Source organism: Agelaius tricolor, unplaced genomic scaffold (genome assembly GCF_023055355.1).
Source record: "Agelaius tricolor isolate 1412-34295 unplaced genomic scaffold, bAgeTri1.0.p SCAF_71, whole genome shotgun sequence".
NCBI lineage: Eukaryota > Metazoa > Chordata > Aves > Passeriformes > Icteridae > Agelaius > Agelaius tricolor.
Window position 1 is genome coordinate 121568 of NW_027269331.1, and position 20423 is coordinate 141990.

The 20423-nt window shown below is 63.7% G+C and overlaps 1 protein-coding gene across 2 annotated transcripts in view; it reads left to right on the top strand.

Moving 5' to 3' along the window:
* The window catches only part of URB1 (URB1 ribosome biogenesis homolog), a 72260-nt gene that overhangs the window by 23647 nt on the left and 28190 nt on the right, over positions 1-20423 (top strand). Inside the window, exons 1-9 of one of the 2 annotated variants that reach the window (XM_071417881.1) lie at positions 10234-11080; positions 11864-12003; positions 13236-13387; positions 14884-15016; positions 16414-16510; positions 17571-17656; positions 18745-18870; positions 19551-19681; positions 19973-20168. In XM_071417881.1, the coding sequence (XP_071273982.1) occupies positions 11947-12003; positions 13236-13387; positions 14884-15016; positions 16414-16510; positions 17571-17656; positions 18745-18870; positions 19551-19681; positions 19973-20168 (978 nt within the window). In that variant the 5' untranslated portion in view covers positions 10234-11080; positions 11864-11946. Of the gene's footprint in view, positions 1-10233; positions 11081-11863; positions 12004-13235; positions 13388-14883; positions 15017-16413; positions 16511-17570; positions 17657-18744; positions 18871-19550; positions 19682-19972; positions 20169-20423 lie in introns of those variants that run through there. The other variant, XM_071417882.1, reaches the window with a different exon arrangement.

The following is a 20423-nucleotide window of genomic DNA, read 5'->3' on the forward strand; positions in this document are numbered from 1 at the left end:
GGCTGCTCCGCGCTGAGGCGGCTTCTCCGCGCTGAGGCGGCTGCTCCGCGCCGAGAGCTGAGGGGGCTGCTCCGAGCTCCGGGCTGAGGCGGCTGCTCCGCGCTGAGGCGGCTGCTCCGCGCCGAGGCCTGAGGGGGCTGCCCTGAGCTCCGTGCTGGGGGGCTGCTCCGCGCTGAGGGGGCTGCTCTGGGCTCCGCGCTGAGGCGGCTGCTCCGCGCCGAGAGCTGAGGGGGCTGCCCCGGGCTTAGGGGATTGCTCCGCGCCGAGGGCTGAGGGGGCTTCCCTGAGCTCCGTGCTGGGGGGCTGCCCCGGGCTGAGGGGGCTGCTCCGGGCTCCGCGCTGAGGCGGCTGCTCCGCGCTGAGGCGGCTGCTCCGTGCCGAGGCCTGGGGGGGCTTCCCTGAGCTCCGTGCTGGGGGGCTGCCCCGGGCTGAGGGGGCTGCTCCGGGCTCCGCGCTGAGGCGGCTGCTCCGCGCCGAGGCCTGAGGGGGCTTCCCTGAGCTCCGTGCTGGGGGGCTGCCCCGGGCTGAGGGGGCTGCTCCGGGCTCCGCGCTGAGGCGGCTGCTCCGCGCTGAGGCGGCTGCTCCGCGCCGAGGCCTGAGGGGGCTTCCCTGAGCTCCGTGCTGGGGGGCTGCCCCGGGCTGAGGGGGCTGCTCCGGGCTCCGCGCTGAGGCGGCTGCTCCGCTCTGAGGCGGCTGCTCCGCGCCGAGGCCTGAGGGGGCCTCCCTGAGCTCCGTGCTGGGGGGCTGCCCCGGGCTGAGGGGGCTGCTCCGGGCTCCGCGCTGAGGCGGCTGCTCCGCGCTGAGGCGGCTGCTCCGGGCTGAGGGGATTGCTCCGCGCCGAGGGCTGAGGGGGCTGCCCTGAGCTCCGCGCTGAGGGGGCTGCCCCGGGCTGAGGGCGCTGCCCCGGGCTCCGCGCTGAGGGGTCTGCTCCGCGCTGAGGCGGCTGCTCCGCGCTGAGGCGGCTGCTCCGCGCCGAGGGCTGAGGGGGCTGCCCTGAGCTCCGTGCTGGGGGGCTGCCCCGGGCTGAGGGGGCTGCTCCGGGCTCCGCGCGGAGGCGGCTGATCCGCGCTGAGGGGGCTGCCCCGGGCTTAGGGGATTGCTCCGCGCCGAGGGCTGAGGGGGCTGCCCTGAGCTCCGCGCTGAGGCGGCTGCTCCGCGCTGAGGCGGCTGCTCCGCGCCGAGGCCTGAGGTGGCTTCCCTGAGCTCCGTGCTGGGGGGCTGCCTCGGGCTGAGGGGGCTGCTCCGAGCTCCGCGCTGAGGCGGCTGCTCCGCGCTGAGGCGGCTGCTCCGCGCCGAGGCCTGAGGGGGCTTCCCTGAGCTCCGTGCTGGGGGACTGCCCCGGGCTGAGGGGGCTGCTCCGGGCTCCGCGCTGAGGCGGCTTCTCCGCGCCGAGCCCTGAGGGGGCTGCCCCGGGCTCCGGGCTGAGGGGGCTGCTCCGGGCTGAGGGGGCTGCCCCGGGCTCCGCGCTGAGAGGGCTGCTCCGGGCTTTGGGGATTGCTCCGCGCCGAGGGCTGAGGGGGCTGCCCTGAGCTCCGAGCTGAGGCGGCTGCTCCGCGCTGAGGCGGCTGCTCCGCGCCGAGGCCTGAGGGGGCTTCCCTGAGCTCCGTGCTGGGGGGCTGCCCCGGGCTGAGGGGGCTGCTCCGAGCTCCGCGCTGAGGCGGCTGCTCCGCGCTGAGGCGGCTGCTCCGCGCTGAGGGGATTGCTCCGCGCCGAGGGCTGAGGGGGCTTCCCTGAGCTCCGTGCTGGGGGGCTGCCCCGGGCTTAGGGGATTGCTCCGCGCCGAGGGCTGAGGGGGCTGCTCCGAGCTCCGGGCTGAGGCGGCTGCTCCGCGCTGAGGCGGCTGCTCCGCGCCGAGGGCTGAGGGGGCTTCCCTGAGCTCCGTGCTGGGGGGCTGCCTCGGGCTGAGGGGGCTGCTCCGAGCTCCGCGCTGAGGCGGCTGCTCCGCGCTGAGGCGGCTGCTCCGCGCCGAGGGCTGAGGGGGCTTCCCTGAGCTCCGTGCTGGGGGACTGCCCCGGGCTGAGGGGGCTGCTCCGGGCTCCGCGCTGAGGCGGCTGCTCCGCGCTGAGGCGGCTTCTCCGCGCCGAGGCCTGAGGGGGCTTCCCTGAGCTCCGTGCCTGGGGGCTGCCCCGGGCTGAGGGGGCTGCCCCGGGCTCCGCGCTGAGAGGGCTGCTCCGCGGTGAGGGGGCTGCCCCGGGCTTAGGGGATTGCTCCGCGCCGAGGGCTGAGGGGGCTGCCCTGAGCTCCGAGCTGAGGCGGCTGCTCCGCGCTGAGGCGGCTGTCCCGGGCTGAGGGGAGTGCTCCGCGCCGAGGGCTGAGGGGGCTTCCCTGACCCCCGCCTGGGGGCCTCCCCCGGGCTGAGGGGGCTGCTCCGGGCTGAGGGGGCTGCTTCGGGCTCCGCGCTGAGGTGGCTGCTCCGCGCTGAGGCGGCTGCTCCGCGCGGAGGGCTGAGGGGGCTGATCCGAGCTCCGCGCTGAGGCGGCTGCTCCGCGCCGAGGGCTGAGGGGGCTGCCCCGGGCTCCGCGCTGAGGCGGCTGCTCCGCGCTGAGGGGGCTGCCCCGGGCTTAGGGGATTGCTCCGCGCCGAGGGCTGAGGGGGCTGCTCCGCGCCGAGGGCTGAGGAGGCTGCTCCGCGGTGAGGGGGCTGCTCCGCGCCGAGGGCTGAGGGGGCTTCCCGGGCTCCGCGCTGAGGGGGCTGCTCCGCGCTGAGGGGGCTGCTCCGCGCCGAGGGCTGAGGGGGCTGCCATGAGCTCCGTGCTGGGGGGCTGCTCCGCGCTGAGGGGGCTGCTCTGGGCTCCGCGCTGAGGCGGCTGCTCCGCGCTGAGGGGGCTGCCCCGGGCTTAGGGGATTGCTCCGCGCCGAGGGCTGAGGGGGCTTCCCTGAGCTCCGTGCTGGGGGGCTGCCCCGGGCTGAGGGGGCTGCTCCGGGCTCCGCGCTGAGGCGGCTGCTCCGCGCTGAGGCGGCTGCTCCGCGCCGAGGCCTGAGGGGGCTTCCCTGAGCTCCGTGCTGGGGGGCTGCCCCGGGCTGAGGGGGCTGCTCCGGGCTCCGCGCTGAGGCGGCGGCTCCGCGCTGAGGCGGCTGCTCCGCGCTGAGGCGGCTGCTCCGCGCTGAGGCGGCTGCTCCGCGCCGAGGCCTGAGGGGGCTTCCCTGAGCTCCGTGCTGGGGGGCTGCCCCGGGCTGAGGGGGCTGCTCCGGGCTCCGCGCTGAGGCGGCTGCTCCGCGCTGAGGCGGCTGCTCTGCGCCGAGGCCTGAGGGGGCTTCCCTGAGCTCCGTGCTGGGGGGCTGCCCCGGGCTGAGGCGGCTGCTCCGGGCTCCGCGCTGAGGCGGCTGCTCCGCGCTGAGGCGGCTGCTCCGCGCCGAGGCCTGAGGGGGCTTCCCTGAGCTCCGTGCTGGGGGGCTGCCCCGGGCTGAGGGGGCTGCTCCGGGCTGAGGGGATTGCTCCGCGCCGAGGGCTGAGGGGGCTGCCCTGAGCTCCGCGCTGAGGGGGCTGCCCCGGGCTGAGGGGGCTACTCCGAGCTCCGCGCTGAGGCGGCTGCTCCGCGCTGAGGGGGCTGCTCCGCGCCGAGGGCTGAGGGCGCTGTCCCGGGCTCCGCGCTGAGGGGGCTGCTCCGCGCTGAGGCGGCTGCTCCGCGCCGAGGCCTGAGGGGGCTTCCCTGAGCTCCGTGCTGGGGGGCTGCCCCGGGCTGAGGGGGCTGCTCCGAGCTCCGCGCTGAGGCGGCTGCTCCGCGCTGAGGGGGCTGCTCCTCGCCGAGGGCTGAGGGCGCTGCCCCGGGCTCCACGCTGAGGCGGCTGCTCCGCGCTGAGGCGGCTGCTCCGCGCTGAGGCGGCTGCTCCGCGCCGAGGGCTGAGGGGGCTTCCCTGAGCTCCGTGCTGGGGGGCTGCCCCGGGCTGAGGGGGCTGCTTCGGGCTCCGCGCTGAGGCGGCTGCTCCGCGCTGCGGCGGCTGCTCCGCGCGGAGGGCTGAGGGGGCTGATCCGAGCTCCGCGCTGAGGCGGCTGCTCCGCGCTGAGGGGGCTGCTCCTCGCCGAGGGCTGAGGGCGCTGCCCCGGGCTCCGCGCTGAGGGGTCTGCTCCGCGCTGAGGCGGCTGTCCCGGGCTGAGGGGAGTGCTCCGCGCCGAGGGCTGAGGGGGCTTCCCTGAGCTCCGTGCTGGGGGGCTGCCCCGGGCTGAGGGGGCTGCCCCGGGCTGAGGGGGCTGCTTCGGGCTCCGCGCTGAGGTGGCTGCTCCGCGCTGAGGCGGCTGCTCCGCGCGGAGGGCTGAGGGGGCTGATCCGAGCTCCGCGCTGAGGCGGCTGCTCCGCGCCGAGGGCTGAGGGGGCTGCCCCGGGCTCCGCGCTGAGGCGGCTGCTCCGCGCTGAGGGGGCTGCCCCGGGCTTAGGGGATTGCTCCGCGCCGAGGGCTGAGGGGGCTGCTCCGCGCCGAGGGCTGAGGAGGCTGCTCCGCGGTGAGGGGGCTGCTCCGCGCCGAGGGCTGAGGGGGCTTCCCGGGCTCCGCGCTGAGGGGGCTGCTCCGCGCTGAGGCGGCTGCTCCGCGCCGAGAGCTGAGGGGGCTGCTCCGAGCTCCGGGCTGAGGCGGCTGCTCCGCGCTGAGGCGGCTGCTCCGCGCCGAGGGCTGAGGGGGCTTCCCTGAGCTCCGTGCTGGGGGGCTGCTCCGCGCTGAGGGGGCTGCTCCGCGCCGAGGGATAAGGGGGCTGCTCCGAGCTCCGGGCTGAGGCGGCTGCTCCGCGCTGAGGCGGCTGCTCCGCGCCGAGGGCTGAGGGGGCTGCCCTGAGCTCCGTGCTGGGGGGCTACCCCGGGCTGAGGGGGCTGCTTCGGGCTCCGCGCTGAGGCGGCTGCTCCGCGCTGAGGGGGCTGCCCCGGGCTTAGGGGATTGCTCCGCGCCGAGGGCTGAGGGGGCTGCCCTGAGCTCCGCGCTGAGGCGGCTGCTCCGCGCTGAGGCGGCTGCTCCGCGCCGAGGCCTGAGGTGGCTTCCCTGAGCTCCGTGCTGGGGGGCTGCCTCGGGCTGAGGGGGCTGCTCCGAGCTCCGCGCTGAGGCGGCTGCTCCGCGCTGAGGGGGCTGCCCCGGGCTTAGGGGATTGCTCCGCGCCGAGGGCTGAGGGGGCTTCCCTGAGCTCCGTGCTGGGGGGCTACCCCGGGCTGAGGGGGCTGCTTCGGGCTCCGCGCTGAGGCGGCTGCTCCGCGCTGAGGCGGCTGCTCCGCGCGGAGGGCTGAGGGGGCTGATCCGAGCTCCGCGCTGAGGCGGCTGCTCCGCGCCGAGGGCTGAGGGGGCTGATCCGAGCTCCGCGCTGAGGCGGCTGCTCCGCGGTGAGGCGGCTGCTCCGCGGTGAGGCGGCTGCTCCGTGCGGAGGGGGCTGCCCCGGGCTTAGGGGATTGCTCCGCGCCGAGGGCTGAGGGGGCTGCCCCGGGCTTAGGGGATTGCTCCGCGCCGAGGGCTGAGGGGGCTGCTCCGAGCTCCGGGCTGAGGCGGCTGCTCCGCGCTGAGGCGGCTGCTCCGCGCCGAGGGCTGAGGGGGCTTCCCTGAGCTCCGTGCTGGGGGGCTGCTCCGCGCTGAGGGGGCTGCTCCGCGCCGAGGGATAAGGGGGCTGCTCCGAGCTCCGCGCTGAGGCGGCTGCTCCGCGCTGAGGCGGCTGCTCCGCGCCGAGGCCTGAGGGGGCTGCCCTGAGCTCCGTGCTGGGGGGCTGCCCCGGGCTGAGGCGGCTGCTCCGGGCTCCGCGCTGAGGCGGCTGCTCCGCGCTGAGGGGGCTGCCCCGGGCTGAGGGGATTGCTCCGCGCCGAGGGCTGAGGGGGCTGCCCTGAGCTCCGGGCTGATGGGGCTGCTCCGCGCTGAGGCGGCTGCTCCGCGCCGAGGCCTGAGGTGGCTTCCCTGAGCTCCGTGCTGGGGGGCTGCCTCGGGCTGAGGGGGCTGCTCCGAGCTCCGCGCTGAGGCGGCTGCTCCGCGCTGAGGCGGCTGCTCCGCGCCGAGGCCTGAGGGGGCTTCCCTGAGCTCCGTACTGGGGGACTGCCCCGGGCTGAGGGGGCTGCCCCGGGCTCCGCGCTGAGAGGGCTGCTCCGCGGTGAGCGGGCTGCCCCGGGCTTAGGGGATTGCTCCGCGCCGAGGGCTGAGGGGCTGCCCTGAGCTCCGAGCTGAGGCGGCTGCTCCGCGCTGAGGCGGCTGCTCCGCGCTGAGGCGGCTGCTCCGCGCGGAGGGCTGAGGGGGCTGATCCGAGCTCCGCGCTGAGGCGGCTGCTCCGCGCCGAGGGGGCTGCTCCGCGCCGAGGGCTGAGGGCGCTGTCCCGGGCTCCGCGCTGAGGCGGCTGCTCCGCGCTGAGGCGGCTGCTCCGCGCCGAGGCCTGAGGGGGCTTCCCTGAGCTCCGTGCTGGGGGGCTGCCCCGGGCTGAAGGGGCTGCTCCGAGCTCCGCGCTGAGGCGGCTGCTCCGCGCTGAGGGGGCTGCCCCGGGCTTAGGGGATTGCTCCGCGCCGAGGCCTGAGGGGGCTTCCCTGAGCTCCGTGCTGGGGGGCTGCCCCGGGCTGAGGGGGCTGCTTCGGGCTCCGCGCTGAGGGGGCTGCTCCGCGGTGAGGGGGCTGCCCCGGGCTTAGGGGATTGCTCCGCGCCGAGGGCTGAGGGGGCTGCTCCGCGCCGAGGGCTGAGTGGGCTGCTCCGCGCCGAGGGCTGAGGGGGCTTCCCCGGGCGCCGCGCGGAGGGGGCTGCTCCGCGCCGAGGGCTGAGGGGGCTTCCCCGGGCGCCGCGCGGAGGGGGCTGCTCCGCGCTGAGGCGGCTTCTCCGCGCTGAGGCGGCTGCCCCGGGCTTAGGGGATTGCTCCGCGCCGAGGGCTGAGGGGGCTGCTCCGAGCTCCGCGCTGAGGCGGCTGCTCCGCGCTGAGGCGGCTGCTCCGCGCCGAGGCCTGAGGGGGCTGCCCTGAGCTCCGTGCTGGGGGGCTGCTCCGCGGTGAGGGGGCTGCTCCGCGGTGAGGGGGCTGCCCCGGGCTGAGGGGGCTGCTCCGCGCCGAGGGCTGAGGAGGCTGCTCCGCGGTGAGGGGGCTGCTCCGCGCCGAGGGCTGAGGGGGCTTCCCGGGCTCCGCGCTGAGGGGGCTGCTCCGCGCTGAGGCGGCTGCTCCGCGCCGAGGGCTGAGGGCGCTGTCCCGGGCTCCGCGCTGAGGGGGCTGCTCCGCGCTGAGGCGGCTGCTCCGCGCCGAGAGCTGAGGCGGCTGCTCCGCGCCGAGAGCTGAGGCGGCTGCTCCGCGCTGAGGCGGCTGCTCCGCGCCGAGGGCTGAGGGGGCTTCCCTGAGCTCCGTGCTGGGGGGCTGCTCCGCGCTGAGGGGGCTGCTCCGCGCCGAGGGATAAGGGGGCTGCTCCGAGCTCCGCGCTGAGGCGGCTGCTCCGCGCTGAGGCGGCTGCTCCGCGCCGAGGGCTGAGGGGGCTGCCCTGAGCTCCGTGCTGGGGGGCTGCCCCGGGCTGAGGGGGCTGCTCTGGGCTCCGCGCTGAGGCGGCTGCTCCGCGCTGAGGGGGCTGCCCCGGGCTTAGGGGATTGCTCCGCGCCGAGGGCTGAGGGGGCTGCCCTGAGCTCCCGGCTGAGGGGCTGCCCCGGGCTTAGGGGATTGCTCCGCGCCGAGGGCTGAGGGGGCTGCTCCGCGCCGAGGGCTGAGAGGGCTTCCCTGAGCTCCGTGCTGGGGGGCTGCCCCGGGCTGAGGGGGCTGCTCCGGGCTCCGCGCTGAGGCGGCTGCTCCGCGCTGAGGCGGCTGCTCCGCGCCGAGGCCTGAGGGGGCTTCCCTGAGCTCCGTGCTGGGGGGCTGCCCCGGGCTGAGGGGGCTGCTCCGGGCTCCGTGCTGAGGCGGCTGCTCCGCGCTGAGGCGGCTGCTCCGCGCCGAGGCCTGAGGGGGCTTCCCTGAGCTCCGTGCTGGGGGGCTGCCCCGGGCTGAGGGGGCTGCTCCGGGCTCCGCGCTGAGGCGGCTGCTCCGCGCTGAGGCGGCTGCTCCGCGCCGAGGCCTGAGGGGGCTTCCCTGATCTCCGTGCTGGGGGGCTGCCCCGGGCTGAGGGGGCTGCTCCGGGCTCTGCGCTGAGGCGGCTGCTCCGCGCTGAGGCGGCTGCTCCGCGCCGAGGCCTGAGGGGGCTTCCCTGAGCTCCGTGCTGGGGGGCTGCCCCGGGCTGAGGGGGCTGCTCCGGGCTCCGCGCTGAGGCGGCTGCTCCGCTCTGAGGCGGCTGCCCCGGGCTGAGGGGATTGCTCCGCGCCGAGGGCTGAGGGGGCTGCCCTGAGCTCCGCGCTGAGGGGGCTGCCCCGGGCTGAGGGGGCTACTCTGAGCTCCGCGCTGAGGCGGCTGCTCCGCGCTGAGGGGGCTGCTCCGCGCCGAGGGCTGAGGGCGCTGTCCCGGGCTCCGCGCTGAGGCGGCTGCTCCGCGCTGAGGCGGCTGCTCCGCGCCGAGGCCTGAGGGGGCTTCCCTGAGCTCCGTGCTGGGGGGCTGCCCCGGGCTGAGGGGGCTGCTCCGAGCTCCGCGCTGAGGCGGCTGCTCCGCGCTGAGGGGGCTGCTCCTCGCCGAGGGCTGAGGGCGCTGCCCCGGGCTCCGCGCTGAGGGGTCTGCTCCGCGCTGAGGCGGCTGCTCCGCGCTGAGGCGGCTGCCCCGGGCTTAGGGGATTGCTCCGCGCCGAGGGCTGAGGGGGCTGCTCCGCGCCGAGGGCTGAGGGGGCTTCCCTGAGCTGCGTGCTGGGGGGCTGCCCCGGGCTGAGGGGGCTGCTTCGGGCTCCGCGCTGAGGCGGCTGCTCCGCGCTGAGGGGGCTGCCCCGGGCTTAGGGGATTGCTCCGCGCCGAGGGCTGAGTGGGCTGCTCCGCGCCGAGGGCTGAGGGGGCTTCCCCGGGCGCCGCGCGGAGGGGGCTGCTCCGCGCTGAGGCGGCTTCTCCGCGCTGAGGGGGCTGCCCCGGGCTTAGGGGATTGCTCCGCGCCGAGGGCTGAGGGGGCTGCTCCGAGCTCCGCGCTGAGGCGGCTGCTCCGCGCTGAGGAGGCTGCTCCGCGCCGAGGGCTGAGGGGGCTGCCCTGAGCTCCGTGCTGGGGGGCTGCCCCGGGCTGAGGGGGCTGCTCCGCGCCGAGGGCTGAGACGGCTGCTCCGCGGTGAGGGGGCTGCTCCGCGCCGAGGGCTGAGGGGGCTGCCCCGGGCTCCGCGCTGAGGGGGCTGCTCCGCGCTGAGGCGGCTGCTCCGCGCCGAGGGCTGAGGGCGCTGTCCCGGGCTCCGCGCTGAGGGGGCTGCTCCGCGCTGAGGCGGCTGCCCCGGGCTGAGGGGGCTACTCCGCGCCGAGGGCTGAGGGGGCTGCCCTGAGCTCCGGGCTGAGGGGGCTTCTCCGCGCTGAGGCGGCTGCTCCGCGCCGAGGCCTGAGGGGGCTTCCCTGAGCTCCGTGCTGGGGGGCTGCCCCGGGCTGAGGGGGCTGCTCCGAGCTCCGCGCTGAGGCGGCTGCTCCGCGCTGAGGCGGCTGCTCCGCGCCGAGGCCTGAGGGGGCTTCCCTGAGCTCCGTGCTGGGGGGCTGCCCCGGGCTGAGGGGGCTGCTCCGGGCTCCGCGCTGAGGCGGCTGCTCCGCGCTGAGGGGGCTGCCCCGGGCTGAGGGGGCTACTCCGCGCCGAGGGCTGAGGGCGCTGTCCCGGGCTCCGCGCTGAGGGGGCTGCTCCGGGCTGAGGGGGCTGCTCCGCGCCGAGGGCTGAGGGGGCTTCCCCGGGCTCCGCGCTGAGGGGGCTGCCCCGGGCTGAGGGGGCTGCTCCGCGCCGAGGGCTGAGGGGGCTTCCCTGAGCTCCGTGCTGGGGGGGTTGCCCCGGGCTGAGGGGGCTGCTCCGGGCTCCGCGCTGAGGCGGCTGCTCCGGGCTCCGCGCGGATGCGGCTACCCCGGGCTGAGGGGGTTGCCCCGGGCTGAGGGGGCTGCTCTGCGCCGAGGGCTGAGGGGGATGCTCCGGGCTCCGCGCTGAGGCGGCTGCTCCGCGCTGAGGCGGCTGCTCCGCGCCGAGGGCTGAGGGGGCTGCCGTGAGCTCCGCGCTGAGGGGGCTGCCCCGGGCTGAGGGGGCTGCTCCGCGCCGCGGGCTGAGGAGGCTTCTCCGCGGTGAGGGGGCTGCTCCGCGCCGAGGGATAAGGGGGCTGCCGCGGGCTCCGCGCTGAGGGGTCTGCTCCGCGCTGAGGCGGCTGCTCCGCGCTGAGGCGGCTGCTCCGCGGCGAGGGCTGAGGGGGCTGCCCTGAGCTCCGCGCTGAGGGGGCTGGCCCGGGTTGAGGGGGCTGCTCTGCGCCGAGGGATAAGGGGGCTGCCACGGGCTCCGCGCAGAGGCGGCTGCTCCGCGCTGAGGCGGCTGCTCCGCGCCGAGGTCTGAAGGGTCTGCCCTGGGTTGAGGGGGCTGCTCCGCGCCGAGGGCGGAGGGGGCTGCCCCGGGCTCCGCGCTGAGGGGGCTGCCACGGGCTTAGGCGGCTGCCCCGGGCTGAGGGGGCTGCTCCGCGCCGAGGGCTGAGGGGGCTACTCCGCGCTGAGGCGTGTTGTAGTGCGTTCTTATATTTTGTAATACTTTGAAGTAGTTTGTTTTGTATTCCCATATTTTTCCCAAATGGTTTATCCCAGACTGTACCCCCCCTCTTTTTTCCTTCTACTTGTGTTACCCTTTTCTGGGATGAGATCTCCAAAACCCCCACCCTGGCTCTCTGTCAGTCACCTCGGCATCCCAGCCCCCTATCCTGAAGTTTCGGTCCAAGTTATCGAGTGATTAGCCAGTGGCTAGGGGTCAGCCCCCCAAGTCCTGCCCCATAGGCTGTTTTGTATGTCTGTCCCCCCAGCACCCATCCCCCAGAGATACCTATTGGTCAGTAGGATGTTATCTACTTGGTTTCCTCCCCCCTTTAAATGTGAACTCCGGACATCCCCCGGGGCTCTCGGCAGGAGGCTCCCTGAGGTATAGGAGCTCCCTCGGGACTCCTTAATAAAAACGTTGGAATATCCCCTGCTGGGAGTCGGCCCCTTTCTCTTCCACCGATGTCTCTGTCGTCTCTGCTGCAGCAAAGGCAACCAGCCTGAATGCCCTCAGCACCCTCGGGGCACAGAGAGTGTCTCCCCGCAGTCGGCCGTGTTGGGGCTGCCCTCCCCATTCTCTGCCGACCCGGGTAAGGCCCAGGGACATTGAGAGGCTTGCAGAGAGACTGAGACAGAGGCGGCTGCTCCGCCCTGAGGGGGCTGCCCCGGGGTGAAGGGGCTGCTCCGCGGTGTGGGGGCTGCTCCGCGGTGAGGGGGCTGCTCCGCGCCGAGGCCTGAGGGGGCTGCCCTGAGCTACGCGCTGAGGCGGCTGCCCCGGGCTGAGGGGGCTGCTCCGCGCCGAGGGCTGAGGGGGCTGCCCCGGGCTCTGCGCTGAGGCGGCTGCTCCGCGCCGAGGGCTGAGGGGGCTGCCCCGGGCTCCGCGCTGAGGGGGCTGCTCCGGGCTCCGCGCTGAGGCGGCTGCCCCGGGCTGAGGCGGCTGCTCCACGCTGAGGGGGCTTACCCCGGCCTGAGGGGCTGCTCCGCGCCGAGGGCTGAGGGGGCTGCCCCGGGCTCCGCGCTGAGGCGGCTGCTCCGCGCTGAGGGGGCTGCTCCGTGCCGAGGGCTGAGGGGGCTGCTCCGGACTCCGCGCTGAGGCGGGTGCCCCTGGCCGAGGCAGCTGCTCCGGGCTGAGGGGGCTGCCCCGGGCTGAGGCGGCTGCTCCGCGCCGAGGGCTGAGGGGGCTGCTCCGGGCTCCGCGCTTAGGGGTCTGCCCCAGGCTGAGGCGGGCGGCCCGAGGGACGCCGCGGGGATGTCAGGGATGCTGCTGCTGCTGCTGGAGATGCCGCAGACGGGCACGGCCCGGCCCCTCTGTGTGGCCCAGAGCGGGCCTCTCACGTGGCACTGGTGGCCTGGGTGACGCTGTGGCTTTGCAGGGCTGGAGACGTTCGTGGCCATTGCCAAGACGCTGCCGTCACCCCAAGTGTACGATGTCGTGGAGGGATACGTGAAAATTTCCATGGAGTGTGCTGAGATATTCAGGCTTCTCGATGGAGAAAGGAAGCCTGAAAGTGAAGTAAGTTGGATATGGGGGCTGTCATTCAGGGGCTGGCAGCTGCAATCCCAACAATCCCACCCTGGAGAAGACCCAACAAAAGGTCCCCCAGGAATAGTCGCAGCTGCCAAGGCTGCCAGAACTCCTGGAGCGTTTGGACAGCGCTCTCAGGCACAGGGTGGGATTGTTCAGGTGTCTGTGCAGGGCCGGGAGTTGGACTGGATGGCCCCTGTAGGTCTCTTCCAGCTCAGGATGTTCTGTGGTTTTATGAATAAATAGTGCTTTGTGGTGTAAATAACTCTGTACATTTTTGGTTTGGGTTGTTTTTGGTTTTTTTTCTGGAAGTAGCAGTGGCAGAAGCACCTACCAAGTGGGAGATGCTGCTTTCTGTTCACAGATGTTCTTGGATTTAATGACACACACAACCAATAGTCCTGTCCGAATCAGGCTGTTAAGGTTCTTTAAATGTTATCAAACGGCCTTTTAGGAAATAAGGGGATCCACAGAAGCAGTTAGGAAAGCAAAACAAAAGTAGCCTAGTGAAAGTAAATGTTTTTAGATATCTGCCTGATGCATCAGCGTTTCTAGGAAGCCACTGGTAAAGTTGACTTCATTTTTCTAATTCCAGCTGGACACAATTTTATCCTCCTCAGAATATGGTGAATGAACAAAGAGCTCAGTAACTTTTCACTGTGAATGCTGGTGCAGCAATGAAGTGTTGCTTACAGTGTAGGATAGTATACAATGTACAATATTACTGTTTACAATGCAGTGTTGTATTGTGTGGCTTTTTAACCATCACTTGCTGTTCTTTGCCCTTCAGTATCATTTTTGTCCCTGTAATGTTCAGGGACAGCCTTTCCTCAATATCCCCTTGCTAGCAGGGACTGGTGTTTGCAATGGGCACAGTCCCAGTGCTGTATGGATTCTGAGTTCTTCTGGCAGGAATCAATTGCAAGATCGGAACATGATATTTTTCTCCAGCACATTTCATTTTTCGCCATCCACTTAGGAGCAATTGTCTCTTGAAGCATTGATCCCTTGAACCTTCATGCTCTCAGGAGTGATCTTTGCAAAGAGGAAGCATTAATTTGGGAGAGAATGGAGAAGTTAATGTCGCTTTCATATGTGGAAGTTTCCTCTTGGAGTGGGGTTACTCTTTTTGTTAATGGTGGTTATTACTGGTGGCTCAGCTGATAATTTCAGGTCTTACCTGATATTATCAGGTATTAACATACTTTTTTATCCTGCAGATGCTGTTAATCTTTCAGGCTCTAGAAGCCATTTTACTGAGGACAGCCAGCGACCTCTCACATTTTTCTGTTGTGGGAATGAACATTGTCAAAAAGCTGATTCATTCCTATATGAAACTGGTCTATGCTGCTTTGTATTCTGAAAACCACAGGTAAGTCTGCTTGGTGCTCTGGTGGAGAATAATCTCTGTCAAGTGATCCGGGGGGACTGTACTAGATGTTGCAAAATTGACTTATTGCTAATAATCCACCTTTATTTAGTAATCTTTTCCCACTTGTCATAAAATAATTGCCTGTGGAAGTCTTTGCAAAGCGGAAACTGATACATGAGACAATCCAGTGCTGTGGGATACTTTCCTGAAGCTGTACTTTCCATCAGCTGGGCTGTCCTGGTGAGAGCTAGCACGGCTGGTACCTTCAGTGCTGTTGTTTTACAGTGCTGTTATTTTGTGGGCTGAGATGGATTGTGTGGAGCAGGGAGGGCAGTCTTCCTGTGAGGGCAAAAAGAGCTGCTTTGAGAGCTTTGCTTCCCTGTGTTCTTTGGAGTCACTTTCCATGTTTATAATGGATTTTTCTCTCTCAGACTGGCCTTTCTTTGGCAATTTTTTCAGTCTCTTAAGTCTGAGGTCATTTTAGGTTGTTCAATAATTGTGTTATCTAGTCTGCACCAAAAAATGCCTCATGCTCATGTGGATAGGGGAAAGAAGGTGCAAATGTCAAACATTTCAGTACAAACCTGGGAGGAAGAGGAAGGCAGAGGGAAAACCAGACTGAAATTGGTTTGTCCAAGGCCAGTGACTCATCTTTCAGTCTTGGAGCAGAACTGGAAAAGCTTTCTGTGCTTTCCTGGACACAGCTGTGCTTCCTGCACTGTGCAGTTGATCTTAGTGCAGCAGGACACAGAATCTCAAATCGGTACCCTGGAAACAAATTCTGGGGCTGTGCAAGATCTGCACTTCTGACCGAGGCTTTAAAGGCTGCAGCTTCTGCAGAAATCCATCCTTCAGAAGGTGCACAGAGGAGCTGCAGTCTCTGATGGGAGATGCTCTGCATCTCTGTGCATGCATCCTCTTTGATGTGCAGAGGTGTTTCTGTCTCGATGGGATCTCTGCTTGAGTCCGTGGCTTTCTGCAGTTTGTCCCTGACAGAAAGGTGATGATCACAGATCACAGATCACAGATTATCTGGTCATGGGGGTGGCTGTTCAGATGATGCAGGTCTGCACTTCTGTGCATAGTGGCACTGACATGTTCCTGCTGAAATAAATGGCAAACCTCTATGAATTTAGGAGTTCACAGAACCATGGAAAAGTTAAGGCTTGTCTAACCCAGCTCCACTGCCATGAACAAGTATCTTCACGTTGGTAATTTTGTCACTTTCTCCCTTTTAAACTACTCTCTAAAGGGAATATCCAGCCTCACATTGCAGCTTAGTTTTGGGGAAAACATAAACAGGCATTTCCTTGTCCTTTCTCCCCTTGCCCCTCTTTCCCAGCTGCAGTTATTACTGCCCAAAATAATTACTCTGCTAGTTTAACTTCCCTTCCATTTTCCCTTTGAGCGTGAATCTCTTGGTTTGGCAGTCTGTCCAGCCATCACCCTGGGAATGGCCTGCAGCTTTTCTTGCTCTGCTTTGCTCTGTTCTTCAGGGTGAGCCGGGGGTGCCTCTCCCTGCTCTCAGCCATGGTGGCTCAGGGGCCGGATTCTGCAAGGGATGTCTACAGTCATTTCGATTTCAACAACAAGTACCTGCCTGCACTGTTGAAAAGAAGATGTAAGCAGGTAAGCTAAGGTGCTGCATGCCATGGCATTTTCACCTGATGAGAGAGCTTAACTCTCCTTCCTGTCCTGTGTCAGGCTGAAGTCCTTGATTGTGCCCAGCTGGACCCATGGAAAGGCCTCATGTGCTTCCAACAAGCTGTGGAGAAATAGAAATGTGCAGTTTCTGTGAACTGCCCTTCTAATGTCTGAAGCAGAGTGAAAGTGATAGTAAACTGCTGAAAACTAGACTTTCACAGCGTGGTCCCACTGAAATAAATGGAAATGGGAGAGGGGTATTGCCCAGTACTGATACAGAGTAATTGCATTTGAAAACACGAACAAGAGTTCTAAATAATCTTCATCTGGAAATCCTTTAGAAGAATATGTGAGTCAAGAGAAAAGAGTCAGTCCTGTTTTTCCAGAAGAAACTGTCTCTTGTTCCCTTCCTGTTTGCTAAGAATAGTCAGGATTGACCCAAACCAGTGCTTCAGAACAAGAATGATGGTGTCATGGCAAATGCAAGTGTATAATGAATGCAGTGGTGTTTGCAGTGTTGACATGTTGTTTCTGGATTTTAAGGATCACTTGCAGAGTGAATGTGTACGGTTGTGTTGGGTTTGTGCCACCTGAGATGAAAATTTGGACTTTTTCTTTATAAAGCAATCAACTGGAAGGCAAAAAGCCGAACACATCCCTTTTTCCCTGGAAGCACCTTTTATAGCTCCAGAATTGTCAGGTTCCATGGATTTTCACCTCACTGCAGGAGTACCTCCACCCTTGATTTTAAATGCTTGGGTGAAGTCTTTTGACCCCAAGCTGCTTAAACGAGGTGCAAGGAGTCTGGCATCCAGAAGGTCTCGGTCTTGTACAGCTTTCAGTGAAATTGGCACCGCTGGCTATCAGAGGCCTGGGTTTTTAACACTAAAATACCAGGCCCAAAGCTCACAGCAAAGTCCTGTTTCTCTTTATTTCTTCTTTCAGGCCTTTGAAGGCTGCCCAGAGAAGGAACTGTCCCGTCCCTGAAGTGTCCAGGGCCAGGAGGGACAGGGCTGGGAGCAGCAAGGCCTGGGCCAGTGGAAGGTGTCTGTGCCCATGGCCCCTGTCAGTGTTCCTTTTTATTTCCATGTGTGCCCTGCTCTCGGGCATTGAGAATTGAAAAGCACAGGAACCAGCACATTTTCCTTTCCATGGCAAAGTGATCTGTTCAGTGCAGGAAGGTTTTTAGCTGAGCACGCTGTGGATGTGTGCATGTAAATGTATGTCTGTGGCTGCATGCAGCATTTCTATAAGAGTTGTTTCCTTCACCCATTCATGGTGCTTCCAGGGATATTCAGCAATTGCAGTGTCAGTTCTGCAGCTGGGCACAGTCTGCGTGCTACCAGCATTTCTAATTTATATTTACACTTGTGTGTTTCCAGGGCAGGCCAGATGTCCGCATGGCCTACATTCAGTTTGCTCTCTCCTTTCTCATTGCTGGTGACAATGCAATCTTGGCACAGGTGCTGGAGCTGAAAGGTACTTCATAACTTTTTGTTTTTAAGGCACAGTCATTTATAGGTGATAATAAATATCACCTAATTAAAAATGTCAACCAGGTAGAGAGCACTAATAAGAAGCAAAATATAGATTTTTAACCTTATTATCTGAAAAGCTTTAAACTTCTTTGGTAGTGTGGTAAATAAGCCTCTCCTGCTCGAGAACAATATGCTATCTGCTAAAACTTTGCAAAAATAAAGTCTTTGGTGAAACAGATTAAAAAAATCTGTAAATCCAATAGAAAACTTTGAGGTCATAGAGTCAATAAACAAAAAAAATTCACGGCCTCCAGCCTTGCTCATAAGACAGAAACAGTGGATATGTTGTGTTAATTTTCTTTTAAAAAGGGTGTACTTCAGTTGCCTGTGATTTGTGGCCCTTGGAGAAGCTATGAGACAATTCAGAAGGATCTGGAAATATTGTTTAAAGGAAAGCTGAAGGCTAGCTGGCAGCAGGTCGTGGGAGGGGACTGAGGACTGGCTGTGGCTGCTGGCTTCTCGTGCCCCTGCCACGCCAGGGCTGCTGATTGCCCTGAGGTGCTGCTGATGCTCAGGCCTTTCAGGCTGGGGATTGCACCCTCGGCCCAGTCAGTGCAGATGGCTCTCACTGCCTGTGGCAGCCCCAGGTCCTCCATAAACTGAGGCTGCCTCACTCTGGGATGCCCTGGGGAGCCAAAAGGTGAGGGAACCTCCCAGCATTTGAGAATCACTCAGAGAAACATTTCCAGGTGCTTCAAGGGGAGGAATATGACATTACTTGAATTTTAGTGTGGCATTTCAGGGCCCAGAATGTATCTAAAGGTGACAGGTGCTGTACAGTGTTAGTCAGTCAGGGTGAAGGTAGGTTTGGCAGCATCACTTGCTCATAACCACAGTCACAGACACATCATCCTTCTGAGCTCTGATTGCTGCCTTTTGGCTCCTCCTGGGATGGAACAGCACGGTAAATAATGTGATGAGGAATGGGTAGGAATGGCCTCAAGTGTTTTAGTAAGAAAAGAGCTTTCACATTTTGACTTACCATTTGAAATGTCTCTTAGATTTCATTCCAGCGATTCTTCGCTCTGAGATAAAGGAAGACAGAGTTTCTACTGTCAGTCTCCTGCTTTCCACGCTGACAGCTAAGGTATGATAGACCCTTGGAACTGTGTTGCTGCCTCACGTTTCCTGTTTTCCTCGCTGCTGAAAGCAGTTCTGCAGTGGTTTCTCACCCAGTGCTCAGTTCCTAGGGCTGCTGGCAGTGGCTGATGGTATTTGTTGGAGGTTGGTAGCTTGGCTGTGTTTCTGTCTCAGGATTGGAAACAGGGAAGCAGGAATTGCTGAAAGGTGTGAGAGTTGCTTTAGTGGTGGCTTTTCCTGTGCTCTGTCACCTTCTGAGCATGGCCCTGCCTCTTTCGTGGGGTGCTCTCGTTGCTTGTAGAGCAGCTGCACCTGAGATGTATTTTATTTATTTTTAAATGGTTTTAGTTCCAGAATCTATGACTTTTTAGTATCTGCTCCGAGCTGCTGTAGCAATGTTGCATAAGCTGTTGCATGAGCAGTGGAGAGAATGAAGAAAAACACAGTTTCAAATTTAGAGTGTAGCCATAGGAGCCTGCCTCAGACTTGGGCTTTTCTCAACTGAGCAGTTAAAGCCAAAAATGTTCTGTTGTCATTTTGCCTTTGCAATTACATGAAAAAGAAGGGTGATAAAAAGCTATCATTGAAATGCAAAATAAACCTCCTTGGAACTTTGTTTTTCAAATCTTGCTTTTCCTGTGTGGGAGTCATACACCATGAGCGGTTGTGTTATTGCCGGACCCCAGCACACTGTACGACTCTTTCAGCTTAGCAGGAAAAATGAGACTTACAGCAATGGCATCAGTAAAGCACAGCAGAAGGACTGCTGAGACACTTCCTTCCCTTTCATTCACACTTTATCTGTAGTAGGCTTCACTGTGTCTACAGCCGGGTTCCCCTGGCTCTGCTCTGGGCCTGTGCTGCTCTAGACATGCTCTGCTCTCTGCAGCATCACCATCAGTCCTGTGCAGGGTGTGCAGAGGTTGCTGTGGCGTCAGGCTGCAGCAGGAGCAGGGAGACAAGCAGAGCCTTTCTCCTGCTGGGTGAGCAGAGCCAGCTCTGTGTGTTCTGGAAGAATGAGGCGTGCTGCTGTTTTGCCATGATTTTGTGACAGCTTGCAGTGAATAGAGGAGTTTGCATTTTCCCCATTTCCAGGTGGTCCATAACAAGAACATCAGCAAGACACAGAAGGTTCGGTTTTTCACCGCAGAAGTGTTGCTCCACATCTCCTCGCTGTACCGCTGGAATGGCATCACTGATGTCAGCCCTGAGGATTTAAAGGTCTGGCCATTCATTTCTGTGACTCTGAGTCCTTGTGCTGCCTTCATTTCCCCTCCTCTTGCAGCCTCCAGCTGTTGAAACGAGCCCCAGTTGCTCTGAGCTTGATGAGCTCCAAAAGAGGAATCTCAGGAGCCTGTTTAAAAGAAACCCCAAATTTCTGCTGCTTCTCACTGGATTTTGGCTGCAGATTTTTCACCTTTGTGTGTGCCCTCTCTACCACATGCTTATGGCCCTGCCTTTTGGTTCATCCCATGCTGAGGTGCTGTAAGCACCCTTTGGAGGGGATCTGTGTGCAGGAGGTGCCTGCTTGGAGCTGTGCAAACCCCTGACCCCATTCATAAGCACACATTTCAGTTCTGAGTCATTGTAAGTTCTGCAGTTCCTGGCAGTCCCTGGCAGTCATAGGATCCATGATTTCCCAGCCACAATTGTCAGGAGTCGTCTCATCCCGAGGCATCTTGAGCTGTCCTGGATTTAGGAGGTTCATGGAATTGTAGAATCACAAAATGGTTTGGGTTGGAAGGGACCTTCAAGTCCCGAAGTTTCTGTTTTTGATCTGAACAAAAGCCAGACTTTGTTTTAGTATTTCTCTGAGAGGAGCCATATAAAATGTAGAGTGAGGCTGATATCTGTGATGCCAAATCTCAGATGCCTCCTTTACTCCCTTTTGGTTCTTACAGGTGGCTCAAGGTTCTGAGGAGGTGGGCAAAGCAATGGTGAGGGAACTTGTGCACAGTTTCCTAATGGACCTCTGCTGCTCCCTGAAACATGGCATCACCTTCTATGACCCAAGCCTGGGAACTTCTGGCAAGTAAGTCACTGGGCAGCTGGGACTGTAGGGGGATTCTTTGCTAGAGGCAAAAGGGACATCACCAGTTACCGTGTCTGCCCTGAAATGTGTGGTGCTAATTCACTCCCATGCAGGAAATGTGGAGGTGCATTAATTTCTTACTTCTTTGAGTATCAACTCACAAGTGATGCCAGGAGGGTGAGAGATCTTGCCTTCAGTCAACACTTAGAGAAGCTGCAGAGTTCACATCCCATGTAAAGGATCAAAATTAGGATTTCTTACTCAAAATAATGGTTTTTTTGTCTTCAACAGGGGAGGAAATGTGGTACTTCTGCATTTCCTGCTTGGTTTAAAAACTGCCACAGAAGATGAAATGGTTGCTGATCTCGTGGTGAATATTCTCAAGGTGTGCCCAGATTTATTGAACAGATACTTCAAGGAGAGCCAGTATTCCTTTGTTCCTAGAGTGAAGTCAGCTTGGATGGACAACATGAAGTTACTCAAGAAGGTGAGAGTATGGGTGATGGTGAGAGGCCATGCTCAGGGCAGGAGGCTCTATCAGCATTTAAACTTAACTGGTAGAGAAGGAATTGGTGTAAGAAACAGAGGAAAATGTCACATCAGGGACATATTTTTTGAGGTGCAGCAACATCAAAGGTCAATTAGAAAAACTTTCTGTCCTTTGTGAGTGTTCTGCTGCCTCTTTGTGTAGCCTAAAATGGGCAGGTAGGATCTGGAATCTCTGGAGAAGGGATGGCCTTTA